We start from the raw sequence: 18,355 nt of genomic DNA on the forward strand, positions 1-18,355 counted from the left end.
TTAAATATCAACTGCTGATGATTATATCAGTTTTAAACCCCGTAATTATTTAACATCCCATAAGCTTTTTTCTCTACAAATCATTTTGTAATTTCTTAAAAATAAGTCTGTTTTAATTTGGTTATGGTATAGGTTTGTTTAGTTTTCTTTACATTTTATTTAACCTATACTAATTCTTTAGTCCTCTTCAGAAACAGCCTTTAAGTGTTTTTTTTCAAAGCTTTCCTAAAGAACCATGAAGCTGATGTCAGTTTTGTTCTATTTGCCTTTTGATGGTTGGGGATGGAATTATTGGGTGATTTGGCAATTAATTATATGCAGCCTTTAAACTGTATTGTATTCTCTTGGAGATATAATATACCAGTACAGCACTGGGACAGATTGTTCTATGGAAGCTGATGTTAAACCGTGGCACTGGGGTGAAGGGTGCCACAAGAGCTAGGTACAAAAGTCAGCTGTGAACTTCAGTTGTGGGCAAGGGCACCTAGCATGTACTCTGCAGAACTTGCACTGTGGGGCCGCTGAGCTGCAGAGGCCCCTGTGAGGAGGTGCTGAGGTCGTGGCATTGGTACATGTGGGAAGACTGGGAAAGTCCAAACTGCCAAAATCAATTTGATCCAATAGAAACGCTCTAAAAACTATCCGTAGGCCTCTCACAGATTATTGTGCTTTTGATGTGTTTTAATGTTTTATATATTTTGTTTTCCAAACAGCATTACCATAGATGATGTAGTTTATGTGATAGATGGAGGAAAAATAAAGGAGACACACTTTGACACACAAAACAACATCAGTACGATGTCTGCTGAGTGGGTTAGTAAAGCTAATGCCAAGCAAAGGAAAGGTCGAGCTGGCAGGTAAGATGGGGCCTGGTCTGAAGCCTTTACAAAACACACAGGATTTTTATGTAGCAAATGTGTTACTGGCATTTAAAAAGACTATGTTTTTAGGAGAATTACCTTTCCTATTTTTAAAAACTTAGTGTAGCACATTTTTAAATGGGGAAGTCTTATGGTTTCTTTGAAATCCTTTATGATTTTTGTACCTGTTATTCCTCAGTCAATTAAAATTAATGTTCTTTATTCTTATTAATTATATTACCCATAATTTTATTTCTTTTTTTAAAAGCATATATTACTAATGATAACTACTAATAACTACTATTATTACTATTTGAATGTCAACTCATTTCCTGATCACTTATATATATTACCTTGCTTAATTCTCAGCACAGTGCTGCGAGGTAGGTTAATAACTATTTTAAGGGTGAGGAAATTAAGGTACAAATGAATGAAATAATCTGTCACACAGCTTTGTAAGTAGCAGGGCCAGGATTTGAATCCAGACAGCCTGGTTTCTCAGTCTGGGCTCCTGATTCCTACACTGTGTGTATGGCTATGCTGGTTTTCACCATTAGTTACCAACAGAAGGAAAGGCCTTTCTCCCCTTGATGCAAGTGGTAGCATAAGAAATAAAAATATTTCTCACCTGACCAGGCAGTGGCACAGTGGATAGAGTATTGGACTGGGATGCGGAGGACCCAGGTTTGAGACCCTGAGGTCTCCAGCTTGAGCGTGGGCTCATCTGGTTTGAGCAAAGCTCACCAGCTTGAACCCAAGGTCGCTGGCTTGAACAAGGGGTTACTCGGTCTGCTGAAGGCCCACGGTCAAGGCACATATAAGAAAGCAATCAATGAACAACTAAGGTGTCACAACGAAAAACTGATGATTGATACTTCTCATCTCTCTCCGTCCCTGTCTATCCCTCTCTCTGACTCTTGCTATGTCTCTGTAAAAAAAAAAAAAAAAAAAAAAAAATCTCTGTCCCAATTGTAGGAGTAAGATTTGCCTTTAACACAAATATTTGCACTTACTGTTTATTTTTATGCATCTTTTCACAGTATTTTTACACCCTTAATCATGTGAGTGGTAGAATCATATCTGGAGTTGTATAAGAGAATTTTTCTTTTGTCTTTCACAGGAGAGCCAATAGATTCACTTTAGCCTTCAGATAGGGGCTTAAGAAAGAAAAGTTGAAAGGAAAGCCTTTCAGACCATTGTATTTAAGGTTGTGCTATATGTGTAAAGCTCTGACACACTTGCTATAATCTTTGCATATTATCTCAGTATAACTTGACTTCAGGTAGTTTATTTACATAATTTTTTGATGCTGTTGAGCCAAAGTCATGGCTTAGTCTAGAAGTGTAACCTCCTAACCAGTTATTAGGGGATAACTGGTCCCTTTCTAACTAGTTATTAGGGGACCCAGCAAGACTGGGGAGTTCCCATGTAGACTTATCACCAATGGTACTGATTTAACGAGTGTTCATTGTAGTGAACAGGTTTTGCCAACTTTTACATATGCGTAGTACACACAATAGGCCTTAGGTTTGAGCCATCAAACAGTTATAGAAATCAGTTACCTTAAGTAACACATTTTATCTAGCTCTTCATTCCCACTCTCCTACTGTAGGTTAACTGGAATTACAGTGTTTAATTCAAACGGAGAATAGTCCCTTGTAGGCTCCATAGATATAAGTTCCTTTAACAAAGACTAATTAGCTTGATAATTATTTCAAAGGTCAGAACAAACTATATTATGTAGTCTTCAGTAGAAACACTCTTAGTTTCTGCAGGCATGTTCTATAATAGATGATGGGTTTTTGTAAACTTGTGATAGAAATAACTAAGGTTTTTAGAATTTATTTTTATTCTTATAGGAAAAGGACTACCCTCTCCTACAGTAGCAAGAGTTTTGCTTGGAAATACGTAGAATGAATATCCTCACTTCTTTACATCGGTCCTTATATTATCCAAAGAATAATAAGATTCATGTCACTAGATGCAAATAAGAAAGGAAAAAAATTCCAACATTCTTCTGAGAGCTCACAAATAGCACATACTTAAAATATTCTAATGATACAGACAAGTTAACAATGTCAAGATTTGTTACATAAACTGTTCACCAGGCATAGAGAAGTTAAATAGACTGCTGTTATTGAGCAAAGCAGTCTGAATTCTGTAAGATATAGGAAAACAAATTATTGCTGTAGTCAGAGTCTCTATTTCTTAAAACCAGGAGAGATAGTGGGTTTAAGGTTATTCAAAATAGATGGGGAGAAGGAATATATAATTAGTAAAAGTGAAATAATAATTAAGTGAATTAGTTCTGATGTGGCTTGCAAGAAATTGAAATTGCCCCACTTTCCCTGCCTATTCTTTTCTCTGCAGTTCAAAAAAGTCACTGATAAATGCTCCCCCCCCCTTTTTTTAAGAGTTCAATCTGGTCATTGCTATCATCTGTATAATGGTCTTAGAGCAAACCTTCTAGATGACTATCAACTGCCAGAAATTTTGAGGACTCCTTTGGAGGAACTTTGTTTACAAATAAAGGTACATTAGGTGGGGTGGTTAAAAAAGTAAATTGGAGGTGGGGTTTTAATTTTTACCATGCATTTGTTTTCTGTGTGTGTTAGTAAACTATGTTTATTTGGCTCCTTCAAATGCTTATTTAAAAGTTTTTAATCATGTACTGTTCTGGGGCCAGATTGCCTATGTTTGAATCCCACCACCTCTCTTGAGAAGCCAGTCTTGTTACATTGGACAAGTTATTTAAACTCATAAAATTCTTACTGGCACATAGTAAGTGGTCAGTAAATGTTAGCTACTGTTACTACATCTTAAGATTTTATTTGTCCTTATAAATTATTTTTCAGTATTTTTTATATTTCATATAATTATCCTTATTTTGAAAATAATTGGTAGTCAATATGTTTTTTGAGTTTTTAACCAACTACTTTACTCGTTAATAAGAGTTGGTGGATGGTAGAAAATAGTATATTGGCCTTTAAACATGTTTTTGTAGAATCACAAATGTAATATTAACTTATTCTAGTGAAATAACTAGCTTGGAATCACATACCGATTTGATGCTTTACTCGAGTGAGTGTCACAAGCAAGACTAAACTGTGGTGTCAGTGTGATACATATTTGACTATACTTGTCTCCCCCAGATCCTGAGGCTAGGTGGAATTGCTCATTTTCTGGGTAGGCTAATGGATCCACCATCAAATGAAGCAGTGTCACTCTCCATAAGACACCTGATGGAACTGGTAAACTAGATTTTTTTAATTAATTTATTTATTTATATTAATTCAGTGAGAAGAGGGGAGAGAAACTTCTGTATGCGCTCTAACCGGAATTTACCCGGTAAGCCCACTAGGGGGCGACTCTCTGCCCATCTAGGACATTGCTCTGTTGTTCAGCAACCGAGCTCTTAGCACCTCAGGTGGAGGCCATGGAACCATCCTCAGCTCCCAGGGCCAACTCCAATCAAGCTATGAGTGCAGGAGGGGGAAAGTGAGAGGGGGAAGGGTGGAAAAGCAGATGGTCACTTTTCCTGTGTGCCCTGACTAGAAATTGAACCCAGGACATCCATATGCTGGGCTGACACTAACACTGAGCCAACCAGACAGGGCCATAAACATGATTTTTTAAAATAAATTTTAACATAGCTATAGAATGCTAGAGCAGGTAAGCCAGCTAATTGTAATATTTACTCATGTTTCTTCAAGGTAGACCAGTGAATGCACAGTGCCAACCTTTATATACTATTTGGCTATTCACCTTAATGTATGAAGTATGAGTTAGAAAGTTATAGAAATGATACTTTTGTATGTTCTTACAATATTGGGTACTTTCCACACAGTTTTTTTCATTGTAGGCTTGATTTAAAAACACATAAAGTTTTGAAATCTTTGAATTATGGTCTTTGTCTTTGTTTGTCTTCTTGAAATGTATTGGTTGGTTTATTCTACTCTTTGATTACCATAATATTTTTAGAGCTTTCATCACAGATCTAGTGTCTGGGTTTGTGTGTCTGTGGGCTGTGTTCTACTCTCTTGGTCTTTCTGTCTGAGTTGAACTAATACTACACTGTCTTAATGAAAGTATTGAGTCTTAGCAAACCAGAAACACTCCCTGTCCTGTTTATTTAGGCATTTCATTTCTCTTAGTGTTTCATTGCCATCTGTGTAGGCCAGTGTTTCTCAAAGTGTGCGCCAGGGTGCACTGGTGTGCCCTATGGTATTCCAGAGAAATATGTGCCTGTTGGGGACCAAAAAACCAACAGGGTTTTTGGAGTTTAGATTTTTGGGGGACAGAGGTGTGGGGAATTGGCTATAAGCTGACAATCTGCCCAACGCCCCACCTAACTTGCCTGATTAGGTTGCAAAAGTCTGTTAAGCTGTGGTGCTGGATTGTTTACACTACCCCCCATGTTCCCCAGAAAGACTGGAGGCAAGTTTCTTCTACCCTTTGTTTGGTGTAAATTAAGATGGTATGTATGGTGGGGGTTTTCTGCACTTGTTAAAATTCTTGGGTTGCCTTGGAAATGTGAACAGAGACCATTGATTTGCTAATGGATTCACTTTGCCCTATAAATAAAGCAAGATGCAGTTTTTGGGTGCACTTTGTTCTTGCCAGCAGCAGTTACAGGGCCCTCCTGACCCCATATTTTCTTAATTTCGCACCATTCCCACTTGGGACCTGGAATTATTAGCTGCACTGGATCATGGCATGTCCCCAGATATAAAAATAAATATAGTTATTATACCATTTCATTACAGAAATACTACTCTTTTTGTTAACACATCCTTATTGTATTTATTATTAACACATCATTATATTATTTATGTTTCTCATAAACACAAGAATGAAAAAACTTAACACATTTGCACTAGGACCTGCTGAATTTACTAAATCTTACTAAGAATGTATATATAAAAAGATAAATTTTTTGTCTTTTTATTTTTTAATCCCTCTTTTTTATGAATTCTAAAAAGCATAACTCAAAAAATATAACAAAAATCTTTTTTAATGTCAGAATAAATTTAATTTTGTCATTTATTTTGTTTAATTACCATAAAAGCATGTTTGGACTTTATATATTTTTTCTTTAATATTTGACTTAATTATTACAGCATATTTCTCAAAAATTTGTATATAGCGTGCCTACAATTATTTGTAGGATTTTATTTTATTTTTTATTTTTTATTTTTTTCATTTTTCTGAAGCTGGAAACAGAGAGAGACAGTCAGACAGACTCCCGCATGCGCCCGACCGGGATCCACCCGGCACGCCCACCAGGGGCGATGCTCTGCCCACCAGGGGGCGATGCTCTGCCCATCCTGGGCATCGCCATGTTGCTACCAGAGCCACTCTAGCGCCTGAGGCAGAGGCCACAGAGCCATCCCCAGCGCCCGGGCCATCTTTGCTCCAATGGAGCCTTGGCTGCGGGAGGGGAAGAGAGAGACAGAGAGGAAAGTGCGGAGGAGGGGTGGAGAAGCAAATGTGCGCTTCTCCTGTGTGCCCTGGCCGGGAATCGAACCCGGGTCCTCCGCACGCTAGGCCGACGCTCTTATCACTGAGCCAACCGGCCAGGGCCTATTTGTAGGATTTTAAATGTGCTCCGACTTCAAAAAGTTTGAGAACCACTGGTGTAGGCGTTCTATGCAACTTTTAAGATGTATTTCTTGGTTTTATTTTTAGTTTCTACGCTGAATTTTTAAAATTTTTATTTTCTTCTGAGTCTGATATATAGAAATGAAATTGGTGTGAATATTGACCTTATGTTCATCAGTGCTGTGAAACCCATTTATTCTAGTAATTATATGTAGATTTTTTATATACAGTCGCATCTATAGATACAGTTTTATTTTTATTTCCAGTCATCTAGGGCCCCTAGTACAATGTTGAGCAGAAGTGGTATGCTAATTGGCATTCTTGTGTTTTTGTTCTTAAAGGGAAAGCTGTCAATAATTTGTTGAGCATGTTGAAGATTTTTTGTAGAAACTGTCAAGGAAGTTCCTATTTTAGTTAACGTAGAGATTTTTTATCATGCAGGCACAATTGATTTTAATCAAATACCTTCTCTGCCTTTTAATGAGATTATGGTATGATTTTTTTTTCTTTTTGAATTTGTAATGTTTTAAATTACATTGATTTTTTTTTTCAAAGGTAAAACTAATTTTCGTGCCTGAAACAAACCTAACTTATGGGATTCAATTTGCCATTATTCTGTTTTCTCATATGTAAGATTATTCATTAGTTTTCCTTTTTCTAAATGTCCCTGCAAAGTTTAGATACCAAGATTATGCTAAATTCAAAAAACAAGTTCGTAAAATTATTTTTATTGCTTAAAGAGTTTTTGTAAGATCAAGGTTATTTCCTCCACAAATGTTTGGAAGTCTGTGTCTGATAGGACACATGGGATTTTTTAAATTTTATTTTACTTTTTTATATTTTATTATATGCCTAGTTAATTGGGTACTGGGCGGTCTATTTACGCAATTCTTTGCAGACAAAAATTTAAAGCCTGTGGGTGTTGCTTCTGCTGGGACAGCAGCCCCAGTGTTGGACTTCTCTGGACTTCTGTCATTCCCCAATCCTAGACTTATAATTCTTGTAAGTCTTTTGTTAACTGCTCTGTGTATTCTAGTAGCTTTGCTAGCTATGCTCAGTGGGATGATTGGATCAGATTAACTAGGTAATCAGAACAGCAGTTACCCTCTTGTCTTTCTTTACTGTCTCGTGTTTCCTAAACTACTAGAATCGAGGGGTTGTGAATATATTACAAATATGTAATATTTTCTGTTTGTTTTATGTTTTCCATAATTCTTGCTATGAGGGTTTTTTTTTTATTCAGTTGATGGTTTCCTACTGTATTTCTCTGATTTCTCTCCTAATATTTACAGTAAAGCCAAGATATAGATTTAGTTTTTATTTAAGTTTAACCGTTGCTGACCTCAAAACTTATGTTTTGATGAAGAAACTTGGGCTGAACAATATTAGGGCACTTGGTCTTAAGAGAGTCAAGGAATGGCCTTTTTTTCCTAAGCAAACTAAAAGTACTTTTGAGAGTGGTATTTTATGATGTCTGTTTTAAACATAAACCTTTACTTTACAGAACGCTTTGGATAAACAAGAAGAATTGACACCGCTTGGGGTCCACTTAGCTCGATTACCAGTTGAACCACACATTGGAAAAATGATTCTTTTTGGAGCTCTGTTCTGTTGCTTAGACCCAGTGCTTACCATTGCTGCTAGTCTCAGCTTCAAGGACCCCTTTGTCATTCCATTGGTAAGAAAGGCTAGGCATTTTTATTACACATAACAGTTATTGCTTAGATACATTTTTTTCATTAGCTTTTTATTGGAATGCTGTATTGTATACTGTCAGAGCCATTTGAAGTTGCTTTTGTATTTTTTAAGGGAAAGGAAAAGGTTGCAGATGCAAGAAGGAAAGAGTTGGCAAAGGATTCCAAAAGTGACCACCTGACAGTTGTCAATGCATTTGAGGTAAAAATAACTGTGACAGTTTATTCAAGTGAAAAGCTGATAATAGAATAGGACCACATTTGACTTTTTAAAAATCTATATTATCATAGGTGTTAGTAATAAATTGCTAAGTATGAATGTTTAAATTTGAGAAACATTTTTTAACTTTATTTTTCAGTTTTATAATAGCTTATTAAATTTTAACATTTTGGGGAAGGAATTATTTGTACATGTTTTGATAACAATTGAACAAGTGAATACTTTATTTTAAAATTTTATTTGATACTCACTTTGAGCTGTGTTATTGACATTCAGGACGGGTCTCTTGTTGTTTATTCATCAGCTACCTATTGATAGAGTATCATAATCATGTACATTATTAAAAATACAGGCATTTTCTGCTTTCAAAAGCCAGGCTTCTCTGAGGATAAACATTTATCACCAGTCTTTACAAAATGTAAATGTACTTTGGTTTACAGAGACAGCAACTTCTAGAGTCAATTTTGCACTGCATATTATGGGAAAGTTTTTTTCTTACACCTGTTTCAGTATTACGTACCTTTCTTATTTTCCACCTTTCCTCCTATTCTATCTAAAATAATTTGTGTTTGTAAAGTTGAAAAATATTTGATAGTATTGAAATTTGTTCAATAGTGCTCATTATGTTTATAACATTATGTACATGGTGGTGCCATTATATATAAAAAATACAATATGTTGCTATATAACTTGTAGAAAGTTCTGGAGATTTAGTGGTGGTTATTTCTTAATAATTAGGATCATGGGGAGGTATTTTTGTTTATAAACTTTAAAATTTTTTGATCTTTTTACACAGAAAACATCAAATTAGATTAAATTATTAACAAAATAGAGACCGACAAATAATCTTTGCTTTGGGGAACAATATAAATAGTTTTCTTCAATTCTTTGCAACAGGGCTGGGAAGATGCTAGACGACGTGGTTTCAGATATGAAAAAGACTATTGCTGGGAATATTTTCTGTCTTCAAATACACTACAGGTAATGGGGAATGTTTTGAAGTGATTCTCATATGTTAGAGAATAGACTATGCATTTTGTACAGTTTGATCGATAGCAAAAGATTAATTAATTGTGTGTTTTATCTTAAAAAGTTGAGTCATTATACAAAATCTTTATTAAATCAACTGCAATAAATAAAAAATATGTATAATATAATAAAAAACTAACGGATAAGAAAAGATATTTAAGAGTCTAGAGCAGGGGTCTCAAACTCACGGCCCACGGCCCGCAGATTAATCCACAAAGTTCAAAATATTTTGGATAAAATTAAGTAAGCCTAGGGGCCTACTTGTATTTTTCATTTCTCTAGCATCCTAGCTAGATATTAGCTTAGTTAACAGCAGTTGTGATGCGAACTACAGTTTCTGGTCGTTTTGTGACACTGAGTAAACTACATGTACGATTGTGCTTGTTGTACTGATTTTTTTTTGTTTTCAACTGCAGTGAGAAAAGTGTTGCATAACAGTTGCCTTTTGTAGACCTAGTGCGACCCGCAGAACGGCTGTGATCTTGCTCTGCGGCCCACATGCTGAGTTGAGTTTGAGACCCCTGGTCTAGAGTATAGCAGGAAAACACAGTAATGCTTGGTTGGTTACTGTTCCTGCACCCACCCTCTAGTTGACATTTAATGATTTAACCGGAAAGATTTCATTGATACTGCTAAAATCTATTTTTAGTATCAAATAGGGTATCTTTAATTGATTAGTGTAGTGAGAAATACTGAACAGGAAGCATTTTTTATTTCTTTTTTATCTATTTATTTATTTAGTGAGAGGAGACAGAAAGACAGAGTCACGCCTGTGCCCCGAGTGGGATCCACCTGGAAAGCCCACTAGGGGGCGATGCTCTGCCCATCTCAGGCCATTGCTCCTTTACAACTGGAGCCATTTTTTTTTTAGCACCTGAAATGGAGGCCATGGAGCCATCTTCAGCTCCCAAGGGCAACTTGCTCCAGCCAGTCAAGGCAGGGCTGTGGAAAAAGAAGAGAGAGAAAGAGAAGGGGAATGGTTGGAAAAGCAGTTGATTGCTTCTCCTGTGTGTCCTGACCAGGAATTGAACCTGGGAGTTCCACACGCCGGGCCAGTGCTCTACCACTGAGTCAACCTGCCAGGGCCAGGAAGCATTTTTCATACATAAGAAAGTAAACAATAAATAGGGCAGATGCATTAAATTGGAGACGTGATCTCAAGCCAGTAACAATGGGAATCTCCTCATCTTTCTCTATTACAATTACACTCTGTGGCATAACCCTAGACTGTACTGGACATTTTAACAAATCTACCAGGGGGTAAAAACAGGAATCTAGCATATTTAACCAGAAGGGCCTAAGCATTAACTAAATGAAAAGAAGGATCGTGGTGACTGAAAGATACTACAGCCGAAGGAATATAAGAATGGAACACAGTATATCTCAACAGAAAACCCATTGAAACTGCTTCATAGTAGAAGAGTTTAAGAATACAAATTCAGCCTGACCAGGTGGTGGCGCAGTGGATAGAGCGTCGGACTAGATTGCGGAAGGACCCAGGTTCGAGACCCTGAGGTCGCCAGCTTGAGTGTGAGCTCATCTGGTTTGAGCAAAAGCTCACCAGCTTCAACCCAAGGTCGCTGGCTCAAGCAAGGGGTTACTCTGTCTGCTGAAGGCCCGCGGTCAAGGCACATTTGAGAAAATCAACACTAAGGTGTCACAACGTGCAATGAAAAACTAATGATTGATGCTTCTCATCTGTCCCTGTCTATCCATCTCTCTGACTCTCTCTTTGTCCCTTAAAAAAAAAAAAGAATACGAATTCAGTAAAACAAAAATAAGAAAATAAAGCAATAAAATGAATGAAAAGACTACTGAGCGAAGAAAAAAATTAAGGAACAAGAGAATTATAAGGAACAAAATAGAAACCCCTTGAAAGCAAAATACTGCCGTAAAAGAAAGGCTTGAGATGATTTCAGTTTGTAGGTGCAGCTATAAGAAGAAAGCATTAAAGCAGTAAGTAAAAAGCATGTAGACAGGAAGACAAGACTGATCATTGTAAAGATAATAGTTTCTATGCATAGAAAATTCAAGTGTGTTCAATTAAATATGTATTTGAGAGAGGTATAAGAACATTTTCCTGAAAAAGAAAAAAATTGATAACCACAAGTATCAAAAGATGGCTGAATCCACATGTTATTTGATAATAGTCAGTCAAGACATTAAATGTAAAGACAGGACAGGCATTCAAGAAAGCACTTTAAATACTGCACCCATGAGCAGTTCTTGAAAAAATTTGCTGATAGTGAAATGCTGCCTATTAAGAAGAGATAAATCTAAAAGACTTCAGAAATGGAGTGTGCTAAATCAGCTGGTTGTGTACACTGAAATGACTTAACAATACAACGAATACAAGAATTACGGATGCAGAATAGAAAGCAGGCAGTAACTCAGAGTCAATTAGAGATGAGGTGGGGACACTAATGTCACAATTCTGAATATGACCAACTTTATGTTTCATAATTTAAGTTTACAAGGATATTTGAGTAAATATCTCAGGATTATAAAAATGTAAAATTCATCTAGTTCGGTTTCATTTCTATTTAACTTAAAATATTGAACTAGAATTAATTTGAGTACTTTTATAAAATAGCTTCTCGCCTGACCTCTGGTGGTGCAGTGGTTAAAGCGTCGACCTGGGAACACTGAGGTTGCTGGTTCAAAACCCAGCACTTGTCTGGTCAAGGCACATATGGGAGTTGATGCTTTCTGCTCCTCCCCCCTTTCTCTCCCCCCCCCTCTCCCTCCCTCCTCTCTAAAATGAATAAATAAATAAAAAATTAAAAAAATAAATAAATAAAATAGCTTCTGTACTATTATCCCATTGTTAGGTTAGCATTTCTAGTTCTGTCAGTGTATACATAAGTTTGCCATATTATTTCTTAGTGAATGACTTTTCTGACAATATTGGATATAGGGATATTTCTTTTTGTTTTTCAGTATTACTCGAATGTTTATAATGAGCCCTGCATCATTTTTACTCAAATAGTGATTTTTCTTAGAAAAGGCCTGGAGTTTTTGTGCTAATAACTAACAGTAGTTAATTCTCAGTAATGGTAATGTGGATGGATGTTTGTTATTTTCTTTATGCATTTCTGTATTTCTTTCAAAATATGCTGTCGAGAGCAGTTTTGAAGATTATACTTACTCATCAGTGGGTATTCCCTACAGTAGGCAAACCTTTTGTGTAAAAGATCAGAAGACAACTACTTTAGGCTTACAGGCCAGATGGCCTCTCTTGAAACCACTCACCTCTGCTGTATAGTGCGAATGTAGTGAATGGTGTGGCTGTGTTCCAATAAAACTTTATTGACAAAACAAGTTTTTATAAATTTTGTAGTTTACCAGCCCTTGCTCTGAAACATCAAATTTTTGCAAAAGGATTTTGTAAAGCGGGGAAGACTTATAGCTAAATCTATTTATGAGTATATGCTTTTTAACCCCCATAAATCTGTGCAAGGTTTTCTAGTTCTGTTTGTTAACCATTGCTCTCTAGATGCTGCATAACATGAAAGGGCAGTTTGCTGAGCATCTTCTCGGAGCTGGATTTGTAAACAGTAGAGATCCTAAAGATCCAAAATCTAATATCAATTCAGGTAAAGCAGAAAACAATGTAAATAAGTTGCTGCTGTTGTCTATTGTATCGGTATTTTACTCTTTTTTTTCTCTGCCCTCCAACCCCTAATAGATAATGAGAAGATAATTAAAGCTGTCATCTGTGCTGGTTTATATCCCAAAGTTGCTAAAATCCGACTAAATTTGGGTAAAAAAAGAAAAATGTAAGCATTGAAGATTATTATGAATTACTTGTAATTATCTCCTTAAACTTTTAAAATCCTATAATGCAACAGGGCTCATGTTGTACATACCTCTTTGTTCACATTTGGGCCATGTTCTTGTTTCTTTTACTTTTGATCATTTACGAGAAAGCAAACATTTTAACAGGCATGACTTTTCCCCCATAGCACGTTCCTGGCATCAGCTTTCTATCACCTACGTCTATGTTAATAGATACAATCACAGTGTAAATATGAGAAAGTAAGGCAGCTATTAGAGTCTTGTCAGAAGCTCAGAAATGTGATGTGAGTGGTGGTTATTTGTAGCTATATTATATCAAGTTCTGTATAAGACCACTATCTTAAATTTTAATAGGTGCATCACTTTTAGACACAAAAAAAAAACACAAAAGGGCCAGATGGACATTGCTTAAAATAGATTTTGCTTCAGGATTTTCCCTTCACTCATAATTTTGTAATATGTCTCTTTGAATAAAATTATGATTTTAGTATTTTGAAAAATAAGGTATGAGTTTTAAATATATGGACAAATAGAGTTAGCCTTAGTAGTAATTGGAGAGAATGTGGCATATTTTTGCCTAGTAAATGAGCTAGTGAGGAAAGAGAAACTGAAAGTCACAATGGTTAATAGTATGTGAATTGTTGCCATCATTTTGAAAGGTACTGTAGTTTAGAATTATGTGTCAACAGTCATTAAAATAGTTACTGGCCAAGTGGATTCATATGTGACTATATTAATTTGAGGCATAGAAAGTAATTCTAGGCCCTGGCTGGTTGGCTCAGTGGTAGAGCATCAGCCCAGCGTGTGGAAGTCCCTTGTTCAATTCCCAGCCAGGGCACACAGGAGAAGTACCCATCTGCTTCTCCACCCTTCCCCCTCTCCTTTCTCTGTGTCCCTCTCTTCCCCTCCTGCAGCCAAGGATCCATTGGAGCAAAGTTGGCCCAGGCACTGAGGATGACTCTATGGCCTCCATCTCAGGCGCTAGAATGGCTCTGGTTGCAACAGAGTAGCTGCCCAGATCGGCAGAGCACTGCCCCCTAGTGGGCTTGCTGGGTGGATCCCAGTCTGGTGCATGTGGTTGTCTGTCTGCCTCCCTGCTTCTCACTTTGGAAAAATAGCCCCCCCAAAAAAAATTCCAAAAAATTTTAGAAGCTATATTATTGTAAACTATATACATGTCTAGTAGCAATGGGGAAATTATGGTTTTATGATACCATATTATATGACTTTCCTGTTAGCTGCGCATACAAAACAGGCATTGTGTAGTAACATAAAATATTTGAGCTGCTATTAAATAAAAAAGCTATATCCCCTATGATTATAAACATAAAAAATAAACACCTCAAAGATAAAGCACAGACATTGTTATAAGGGCATTGGTTCTCAACTGAGTTTTTTATTTTACTTGGGATATTTGACCCTATTTGTAGACATTTGTAGTGGTTATAACTGTAGTGGTACTATAGCATCTAATAAATAGAGGCCAATTAATAGAATGGAATGCTACTATGCATACCATAATACAGAGGACAGCCCCTCACAGCAATAAATTCTACATATCAAAAATGCAGGTGCTCAGAAACTCTATTCTCAGGCATAAGATTATGCATAACATGAATTTTAATCATTGTGGCTGGATTGTGCACATTTTGAGTGATCCCAGAATTTTTGACAAATTCTTCTTCATATCCCTAACTTTACAGGTAACCTTACACAGAGAGACTCTTTGAAATGCAAACATTTTTATATATCCCTTGCTGTCCTAGGAAGGCTTTATGAAAAAAAAAATGTAGGTCTCTTTGGATTGGTGTTTTGTTTTGGTCTAGACTAGGGGTCAGCAAATTTTGATATACTGGCCAATGTTTGTATACATTTTCATTGGAACATAGCCACCATGCCTGTTTATTCACATGTTGTCTGTGTCTGCTTTCATGCTACACTAATGGAGTTGAGTAGCGGTGACAGAGATCATAGGGCCCACAAAGCCTAAAATATTTTTTCTGGTCCCATATGGAAAAGTCTGCCAGTCTCTGCTGCTGTAGTGATGCATGGTTGCAGTATGGCATTGGTTAAATTGGCTGCAGTGATTTTATTCTGAATGACTCATGACTGTGATTTTGATAGAAGTATTATGAATTCCTGGAAGTACGAAAAGGTACTCTTATATGTCTTCACTTACATGTGGAACCTGAGGAACAAAATAAACAATTGAAACATTCATAGACACAGAGAGTGGACTGGACTGGCGGTCAGCAGAGGGGAGGGGAATTGAGGGACTGGGGTAAAGAACTGAAGGGATTAAGAAGTACAAATTGGACCCTGGACGGTTGGCTCAGTGGTAGAGCGTCAGACTGGCGTGCAGGAGTCCTTGGTTCGATTTCCAGCCAGGGCACACAGGAGAAGCGCCCATTTGCTTCTCCACCCCTCCCCCTCTCCTTCCTCTCTTTCTCTCTCTTCCCCTCCTGCAGCCAAGGCTCCATTGGAGCAAAGTTGGCCCTCGGCACTGAGGATGGCTCCATGGCCTCTGCCTCAGGCGCAAGAATGGCCCTGGTTGCAACAGAGCAACGCCCCAGATGGGCAGAGCACCGCCCCCTGGTGGGCATGCCGGGTGGATCCCAGTCGGGTGCATGCGGGAGTCTGTTTGACTGCCTCACTGTTTCCAACTTCAGAAAAATACAAAAAAAAAAAAAAAAAAAGAGAGAAGTACAAATTGGGAGTTAAAAAGCAGTTACAGGGATGTAAATACATCATGGGATATAGTCAGTAACATGGCAATAACTACGCATGGTGCCAGGTGGGTCCTGGAAACATTAGAGAACACTGTAGAGCAGGGGTCCCCAAACTTTTTACACAGGGGGCCAGTTCACTGGCCCTCAGACCGTTGGAGGGCTGGACTAAAAAAAAACTATGAAAATCTCTATGCAAACTGCACACATCTTATTTTAAAGTAAAAAAACAAAACAGGAACAAATACAATATGTAAAATAAAGAACAAGTAAATTTTAATCAACAAACTTACCAACATTTCAATGGGAACTATGGGCTTGCTTTTGGCTAATCAGATAGTCAATGTCCGGTTCCATATTTGTCACTGCTAGCCACAACAAATGATGCAAGTGTTCATTGGTTAGTCTAGATCGGGTTGGACATTTTAAATTTTTCATCCTAGAAAATGTCTGTTTGCAGTCATAAGTGCTGCCAAAAATTCTTGACATTTTAAGAGCATAGTTCCTGATATTAGGATATGTCTCTGATGAGAGAGAGGCATAGAAATTAGGCAAGTTGTTTGACTTGAATGTGTTTCAGAGAGTCACAATTCTGCAGTTCACTCAGTTCCATTTGGTAAATTGAATCCACATTTTCAATGTCAATAGAAAATGGGTTACGGAAAAGCTGAATGTCCTGTTCATGGAGATGAAGCTCTTTAAATCTAAATTGGAACTCCTTTTGCAACTTTTCCAGTGAATCCACACATACTTCTTTTGGGAATGCAATCAAGGGTTTTTCCGCTAACAGATTTTGAGTTAAGGGGAGATGGCAGAAATTTTCCTCCTTCACTTGTTTAATAAGGAGGCCTAATTTTACTTCAAATGCTTTTACATGTGATTGCATATCACAGATGAGCTTCCCTTTTCCTTGAAGTTGCACATTGAAACTGTTGAGTAGCTCTGTTAACATCTGTCAGAAAGGCGAGGTGCCATTTCCATTCTGCATCATTGAGCTCTGGTACTTCCTTGTTTTTTGAAAACATAAAAGCTGTATAATCTGTGGAAGTAAGTCATAGAAATGTCTCAAAACTCTCCCTCAACTCAGCCAACGGACTTCGGTGTAGTACAGAACATCTTCATAGGCCACATTTAGCTCAGACAGAAATTCCTGAAATTGCCTGTGGTTTAGTGCATTAGTTCTAATGAAGTTAACACAATGTACCACAATTTTCATAACAGAGTCCCACTTCAGTGATTTACTACATAACGCTTGTTGGTGGATGAGGCAGTGTATGGCTATTGGATAAGAATGGTTAAGTTTGTCCATCTCTAGGTTAATGCGAGCAATTACTCCTTTCTTAGGCCCCACCATACTAGGCACACCATCAGTTGTCACACTGGATAGTTTAGCCCAGTCCAGCTCCAAATCCTTCACAGTTTGGGAAACCTTTTCATAGATATCCTCTCCCGTAGTTGTTCCTTTGATGCTTTGCAGTGCAGCAAGCTCTTCTGTGACTTCGAAATTGTCATTCATCCCACGAATAAAAATTAGAAGTTGTGCAGAATCACGAACATTATTGCTCTCGTCGAGTGCCAAGGAAAAATAAAGTTTTCTCGCAGGGTTTTGCAAATGCTGATGCAAATTGTCCCCCATTTCTTCAATCCTTCGTGTTATTGTAGATCCTGAAAGACTAACTGTACTAAATAAGTGTGCCTTTTCTGGACACATCTCTTTGGCAACAGAAAGAAGGCACTCTAACAAATTCTCCCTCCATGAATGGTCTGCCAGCGCACGCTATTAGCTTGGCAACTTGAAAACTTGCTCGCAGTGATGAAATATTTAGCTGCTTCTGCTTCACAAAAGTATTTTGCTGAGTTGACAATGAATTTTTCAGTTTTAATATTTTATCTTTTCTCACATCTCCAACCAAACAATCATATTTATCTTTATGTTGAGTTTGATAGTGTCAACGCAAATTATACTCTTTGAACACAGACACTATATTCTGACATATCAAACACACAGCTCTTTCCTTGTACTGCATGAAAAAGTAATCATAAGTCCACTGTTCTTTGAATATCCTACACTCTGAGTCAATTTTTCTCTTTCTTGACGTCATTGTTTCCTAGGGATTCCAAATTGATAATAGTTAAATACCAATATATATATATATATATATGCTCTCTACTCCTCCATATAGGTCCCATGCTCTCTGCCCTTCATGTAGGTCCAGGCCTCTGCCTCCCATGTAGGTCCAGGTTTCTGCCCACAATGTAGGTCCATGCCCTCTGCCCCCTATGTAGAGCCATGCCCTCTGTCCCCATATAGGTCCAGGTCTCTGCCCCCCCCATGTAGATCTAGGTCTCTGCCCCTCATGTAGGTCCAGTTCTCTGCCTCCCATGTAGGTCCAGGTCTCTGCCTCCCATGTAGGTCTAGGTCTCTGC

The 18,355-nt window shown here is 37.5% G+C and overlaps 1 protein-coding gene across 1 annotated transcript in view; it reads left to right on the top strand.

Annotated features, from left to right (window-relative positions):
* The window catches only part of DHX36 (DEAH-box helicase 36), a 68,381-nt gene that overhangs the window by 36,954 nt on the left and 13,072 nt on the right, over positions 1-18,355 (top strand). The window contains exons 15-22 of the mRNA XM_066259057.1: positions 714-857; positions 3,275-3,392; positions 4,013-4,111; positions 7,966-8,139; positions 8,271-8,357; positions 9,273-9,356; positions 12,901-13,000; positions 13,093-13,183. Coding sequence (XP_066115154.1) covers positions 714-857; positions 3,275-3,392; positions 4,013-4,111; positions 7,966-8,139; positions 8,271-8,357; positions 9,273-9,356; positions 12,901-13,000; positions 13,093-13,183 — 897 coding nt within the window. The remainder of the gene's footprint in view (positions 1-713; positions 858-3,274; positions 3,393-4,012; positions 4,112-7,965; positions 8,140-8,270; positions 8,358-9,272; positions 9,357-12,900; positions 13,001-13,092; positions 13,184-18,355) is intronic.

This window comes from Saccopteryx bilineata, chromosome 2 (genome assembly GCF_036850765.1).
Source record: "Saccopteryx bilineata isolate mSacBil1 chromosome 2, mSacBil1_pri_phased_curated, whole genome shotgun sequence".
In the NCBI taxonomy this organism is placed as follows: domain Eukaryota; kingdom Metazoa; phylum Chordata; class Mammalia; order Chiroptera; family Emballonuridae; genus Saccopteryx; species Saccopteryx bilineata.